At 33.7% G+C, this 6,842-nt stretch overlaps 1 protein-coding gene across 2 annotated transcripts; it reads right to left on the bottom strand.

Annotated features, from left to right (window-relative positions):
* Window positions 1–2,369: 2,369 nt before the first annotated feature.
* On the bottom strand, window positions 2,370–6,605 carry LOC133702080 (large ribosomal subunit protein eL20z-like). 2 transcript variants are annotated; one of them, XM_062126271.1, is made up of 4 exons: window positions 6,352–6,605; window positions 3,750–4,038; window positions 3,510–3,627; window positions 2,370–2,803 (listed from the first exon to the last, which is right to left on the bottom strand). In XM_062126271.1, the coding sequence occupies exons 2-4, from the start codon at window positions 3,857–3,859 to the stop codon at window positions 2,750–2,752; spliced, it is 282 nt and encodes a 93-aa protein (XP_061982255.1). In that variant the 5' UTR covers window positions 3,860–4,038; window positions 6,352–6,605; the 3' UTR covers window positions 2,370–2,749. The 2 variants fall into 2 exon arrangements, with proteins under 2 accessions (XP_061982255.1, XP_061982256.1); XM_062126272.1 differs by having other exon boundaries at window positions 3,750–3,876.
* Between the last annotated feature and the right edge of the window lie 237 nt (window positions 6,606–6,842).

The raw sequence follows: 6,842 nt of genomic DNA, 5'->3' as shown, positions 1-6,842 counted from the left end.
GTGTAAGTATAAGGTATGTTAGGTATGGGTAGGGGTTGTAGTAATTATAAAGGTCTAGTATTCTCTACCTGAACATGTTCTGCTTTGTGACATCTTCCAATCATGTTTATTTCAGTATACAGTGAGAAATTAATATGGAATTTGCAACATATAATAAACAAATAACCTAAGATCGTTGGGCTCTGATACCAACAAACATGGATGGAAAACGCAAGAAAGACAACAAACACAAAAAATAGAACTATATTGAAAAGTGTATCACATAGAAATCATAATTTAAAATTTTATTACTAAATATTTTTTGTTCAGGTAATCTACTTCTCTTATAGGTTTACAACTCCTTAATAAACCCACAAACAACCTAAATAAACTAAAAAAATTGAAAATAAAGGAAAAACAATAAAAGTGATAATAAAATTAGAAAAAATAAATTATTAAGCATAATATTTAATTTTCCAAACTAAATAGGAAAAAGAATTAATCATTAAGGAAAATATTGCAAATCTTGAGTAGTAATTTATGGGCCCTATTATAAACCATTCCTGAAATTATAACCCTATAAAAACTAGGGCCATAAAAATCTTTTAAAAAAATTTCAATCTGATACAATGGTTAAATTAAAAGTTATGACAATTAACATAAAGTTGTATATTAGAAAAAAAAATCACTTACATTAGTATCCCCGGGTTGGAAAAAACTTATCATTGAGTTCAAGTTGTTCTTGCATTAATCTTATGGATGTCCAATCAAGAATTTTCAATCTTTTACATGCTCAGCCTTTTCATAACATCATATATGTCAACAAGATGCTTAACCTCCCTAACAATGAAATCAATCTTAGAGTTACTTTGAAGACCATGTGAAAAAACTTTTATAGTAACTTTCTCAAACTCAAACTCAAAATTCAGCATAATGTTATTGCCCTTGACAATAACTAGGATGTTTTATTTTGGCAATACACCTTTGTTGACAATCCCAAATCCACCTTGAAATCATAAAACATCAACTTTTGACACTTGGTTGTTGGTAATGAATAATAGGTTAATCAATTGATTTCTTTATGGATGAGAATTTGTAATACTTTAATATCTTTAAAACTAGCTCCAAAACACTTTTTTGGAGTATCAAAAAATTATTCACTTTCACAAGAGAATCCTTGTAAATCCTAATGTATAATTTTTTTATGATTCTTATAACCTTCAAGCTTAATAACATTTTAAGTTTCTTCCTCATCAAATTTTGATGGTTGATCTCAATCCACATAAGAATTAGAGTTATGAAAAGTTTATGTTTCAATATCATATTCATCGTAATCAAGAAGTAGCTTCCTTTGTTTATGCTTTTGAAACACGTTCTCAAAACTAGTTATAAATCCATAATCACTCTTCTTATGATCCCTTAAGCTCCTTTTTTTGCCAATTATCGGGTTAATTTTGCAATTTATCTCTGCATATCTTCTATCACTGGTTCTTGAATATATCTTTTTAATTTTACAATCTGTCTCTACATGTCTTTTATCACCAACTTCTGGATATTTCTCTATCGAGAGAGAGAATCTATTTATCCTCTCTTATTTGAACATGTTTTACTCTATGACATCTTCCATCCATGGTTATTCCATCACACAACAAGCAAATAGCTTGGGATCGTTGGGGTTTGATACCATTTGACGTAGAAGGAAGCAACACAAGAAAGATAACAAGCATAAAAACATAGAATTATGTTGAATAAAGGATCACACAAAAACCCTAATATAAAGTTTTGTTACTAAATATTTTCTATAATTATAAGATTTTTATTGTATCAAAGTATTGTTTCTAAAATGTTCCTAATCGATGCACTTATAATTTTCTTTGCAAAACATTTTGTCCCATGAACTCTATCTTTAGTTTAGATTCATAAATCAAATATTAGATTTATTAATCTAATATTATATTATATTAAAAACAAGTTAGGCTTTTATTAATAATAAAATATACATTTACATAAATATAATAACATCATCTATAATCAACCAAAACCAATTAATTACAAAGCAAATATAACTACAACGAAATCCATAGGCAGAAGTTCTATCACTACTACTACATATAACCAAATCGTCTTCTTTTCATGGACATGATTTGCAGTTCTGGCTGCTAGATGCATCAGCATGGACCTCATCCAACCGCAGTGAGGAAATGGATCGAATAGACATGAAATCCCAGTTGCAAACAAGCAACGTGCCTTCTTAAGATCCTGGGTAGCTTCAAAGAAACGCAAGGCATGAATGAAATAAACATGGGGAATTTTCATATTGGAAGTCACTTTCCTTCAATTGTCAATTTGCAACAAGTTGAGATAGCTGCTGCTTCCAGCAAACTCTGAAATAATATATCAAGGAATGTCGCATTTTCTAATGCATCATCGCATAAATACAGAGTGATTTGCTCTGTAAGTTTGATATAAACACTTTACATACTCCCACTAAGAGGGCATTTAACAGTTTCGTTGTTTCTTTCGTTTCTTCTCTCTGTTTTTTTTTTTTTTTTTGCCCATCATCATACAACACTTTTGTATTATGTACAAGACTGGGGAAATTAGTTGCAGCTACAGATGTAAGATAGCTCGATCATTCACCGTGCTGATATTCTTTTCCTCTTGGCCCATTACAACTAGAGCACGAGAGACTAAGCCGCTCACGATCAGGTTCATCTTATTGTTTAGAAACATACACTGCAGCCACAAGATGAAATTGTAGAGGCAAGAATCACAACAAATAAACGAGCAAAGTGATCACCGCAGCTACTGTGAACGTTATAGCCTGCAATGTTCATGGTAATTGGAAATCAAATAAAATAAAAGACAGATAATTACTTCATGAACAAACCACTTAAACACAAAGATTCATCCCAAGCATGTCCAATAGATAACTCAGTACACCTCTGGGAGCACCAATTAGTACAATGGTTGGCACAGCCACGTTGAACCTCTGGTCTCTCCCAAGATTAAGTACTTTCCAGTTTCCAGACAAATTTTTTGATACCTATCATGAAATACTTCAAGGTAAAAGTGCTTATGTGATTGAAAAATGTGTGCCCGGCACAAAGGACGTGAACTGTCACCTCATCATAGCATTGCTCTTTCTATGATAGGAAACTACAATGAAAAGCTCAATCTGTACCTCTTTTGGGTTTGGAAAGGCTTCTTTCATCAATTAAGTGGAGCAGCCCATGTAAAACAAGCAGAAGAAACACCATGAAATGAAGGACAGAATGAGTAGCATTTTAAAAGTGATTCTGACTTGGAACTAAATGGCAATCTAACCCACTGGCATCATGATGCTCTGTCAAGCCTTTATTCCAATGCTAGAACCCATGAGTTCATGTTTTTCTCAAGCTATGGATTTTTAATAATGGCATAGTAATAATAGAGACAGGTATCATATTTGATGTTACATCAGCTGCATGACCGAAAATTGCGAGACAAACCATGCTACAAAAAAATTAATAATTAAGCTCAACACTCACAGCTATTGCACACGCAGCAAGGCCAGATCGCTCCCTTGGATCCTTGTTATAGTACTTCCCAAAGTAGAGAATTGCTGAGAAGTACCACATCAGTGGGAACACAAATCCAAGCAAAAGGCTTCAGAGAAACGGCGCATCCATGAGAAAAGAATGGGAACACAAATCCAAGCAAGAGGCAGCAGTAAAAAGAAGCATCCATGAGTGAGAGCAATAAGGGAGAAGAAGGGAAGCAATACTCACGAAAACCATCCAATTCCACAGCCAAAGCAAGGAAGGGGTTTGTCAAACATTCCCAGTTGGGCATCCTCCGCATCTCTAATGGGAACATACTCATCTTCTATATGGTTCATGGCATCAGTGGAATGCCCTGTTCAACAAAACACCTCAAGCAACTTGTCTAGATAAATTTTTCAAAGGTCTCAAGAATAATAACAAGCATTAAGCATCTTGAATCTCCCATTCGCTGATTAAAAAGTTACTGAATTCACCAAGCTCATTCACCAAGCCAGAGTAATTGATCCAAAACCACCTGAAAGAACCATTTCACAATACAGTATGAACCTAAACTATTCTAGAAATGAAGCTGAAATTTTATAGTTCACAATGCTGTTAGATGAGGTTCATGACACACATAATTTTGGAATTCAAAAGGTTATGGATTGCAAAAACCAAACTCATTCACCATGCCAAAGAATTTTTTATTCCAATCCATCCAAAAGAGTTACTTCACAGTACAGTAATGGACCTAAATGGTTCTAAAAATGAAGTTGAAATTTTGCAGATTGCGATGCAGTCAGATGAGGTTCAGAACATATAATTTTTCCACCACCATGATAAGTGTATATGAAAAGAAAAAAAAAATAGTGGTTTCTATTTTTTGTTTTTGTTTTTTATTTTTTTGGCTAAATTTAATGGCCTGTTACATGATATGGAAAATAAAGACTTCCCATGTCCAAGATTCCTTTAAGCAAAGAAAACCTAGTTGCATGAGAATATAGAGAAGCGACAAACTCTCTTTATGGCCACAGATTTTCGCCCCTGTCAAATACCAACAGTTTTTAACTAACAGGTATTGACCAAAACATTTAGATTCACAAACTAACACATACAGCATCAAGCCAGCACCAAACAGGCTAGCTGTATGGCTTGCAGTAAGACTAACAGAAAGGCTCTTTTTTCGGAAAAGGATAGATTGCATTGTGCACCAAAAATAGTAAATATGCAGGAATAGAGTATCCTTATTCATTTATCCCAGAAAAAAAATAGAAAAGCTGGTGCTTCAGCTCCCATCGATGCCTCCTCTTATGGACTTACAAAACAAAATGAAATATGCTGGATGTTTAAAACAATGTAACATGCTGGATATCAACAAAGAACTTAATGCATTTAATACAATGAAGCCTCTAACATGAAGAATACAAAGAGTAATCAAATCAATCAGGTAATCTAGAATTTTAACATATGAAAACAAAAGTAGATCCCACCTTATATGAAATGGAGTTAAATCCTAAAAACAGAAGTTGTGTGACTTAAATGAAACAAATAGCATTTTGCAGGTAAAAGAAATTCAGCAACTACGAATTAAGAAGTAACCAGAACCCATGAAAGAGACATGAGAGATTGTAAAAAATGAGCATAATTTTCCAAGTAGCGAAAACCTTAGACAATCACTAACATCGACATCCATCTGTACCAATTGTTACATAAATCCCTCCCTGATTGGGCTCCCATAAAACTACAGAATTATTGCACAAATATAAGGCCATAGAATGGTTTGTGTGAAAAGTGCACTCCCTTATCACAAATGAACAGATAGAATTACTAAGGTCTTACAAGCAATACTTTAAAGCTACTTCAGGAAAGAAAGATGAGAGAGGATTATTTAAAGCTGCAGTAGCCATGCAAAGGTGATAAATTTGCAACCCCATAAATACAACTAAATCCATCCCATAACCATAACAAAATAAAACATTGATTTATGCAATCATGGATTCCGTAAATATGTAAGAGAAAAGGGCAATATGGAAGAATTGACAAAATACCAGGTCCCACCAAGAAACTACCACGTGGGAGAATGGGAGAGCCTCGCTTAAGAGAATTTAAGAAAATAGAATCACCAGATTGCTTAAAGTAGAATACAAACAAGCTCAATAACAAGTTCAATCTAAGAATCAATCCAGATGTACAAAATAATGTCCAATCAAAATCCAACATCAAGTGGCAATTTTTACGCACTCCGATTGTGTCCATCACAGAGTATTTCACTAAATCCCACAAAAACAATCGTTTAGATTCAAACTGTTCTAGTAAATTATAACATCCACTACAGAGGCAACACAAATAAACCCCCTTCTCTAACATAAAATAAAAAGAATCAACCACTCTCAGAGAAATTTAGTTTAGCTAGAATTTTTAAAGCAATCATGCAATGACCCCAAAACCAGCAAGAGCTTGAAAATGGAAAAAAAAAAAAACCATATTTCAGCGAAGGAAGTCTCTCAAAACTTCTAGCCTGGCATCAATGTAGGTTGGAGAAGCTTATTTTAGCATAAAGACTCGCAGCAAACAATCAAGCTAATAAATGGGTGGGGTGGGGACTACTTTTTGATCTTGAAAATATCAATAAATTATCCATATTTCAATGAACAATGAAAAAACATCCATCAAGAAACATATGATAAATAAGCTTACTTTTGCATCAGAACCAAGAAACAAATACCACGAATTTTAACATGCAAGATTCGTTCTTTTTTTAAAAAAAAAAGTAACAGATATATATATATATATATATATATAGAGAGAGAGAGAGAGAGAGAGAGAGAGAGAGAGAGAGAGAGCTTACAGTATGGCCTCTAAAGAAGTGAACTTTGCACAAGAAAGAAGAAGAGGGTGCTCTAGTTTCTTAGTAATTCCTCCATCTTGATGAAGATCAAGAGAATATGCGGCTGCTAATGCTATTGTTTGTGGGTGAGTGAGCGAGTTCTAAGCATAAGACCGGAGGTTTAGACTGGAAGATTGATACTGCCGATCAAGAAATTACTACCTCAAAATTCAAACCACTAGGCCTTAAAAAGAAAGCACTTTTCGGCCTTGTGACATCCCAACCCAACCCATTAGCAGTAGCAGCTCATAGCCCTTTTCTTTAATCCCGCAAAGCAAATCCCTTTATTTATTTTTTTAGGGATAATTACATTTATTACTTGGTTGCTTCAACAACCACATTAACTCAACTATTTGGTAATCCTTCAACAACATATTTATATTGGTAGAGCCTACTATTAATTATAGCACAGTTATAGTTTGCTAGAAGCAGCTATTTGCTACTTCTTTAGC

Source organism: Populus nigra, chromosome 8, assembly GCF_951802175.1.
Source record: "Populus nigra chromosome 8, ddPopNigr1.1, whole genome shotgun sequence".
NCBI lineage: Eukaryota > Viridiplantae > Streptophyta > Magnoliopsida > Malpighiales > Salicaceae > Populus > Populus nigra.
Note: the sequence above shows the minus strand (reverse complement) of the source record. Positions and strands in the feature narration are given on the sequence as shown.

Excerpts from the sequence above, each read along its gene's own strand:
- LOC133702080 (XM_062126271.1), bottom strand. The coding sequence starts at position 3,859 with ATGAACCATATAGAAGATGAGTATGTTCCCATTAGAGATGCGGAGGAT. Across the intron at positions 3,628-3,749 it reads TGTGGAATTGGATGGTTTTC|CCTTTTGCTTGGATTTGTGT; the intron begins GTGAGTATTGCT and ends GTTTCTCTGAAG. Across the intron at positions 2,804-3,509 it reads TTGCTGCGTGTGCAATAGCT|GCTATAACGTTCACAGTAGC; the intron begins GTGAGTGTTGAG and ends TGAACATTGCAG.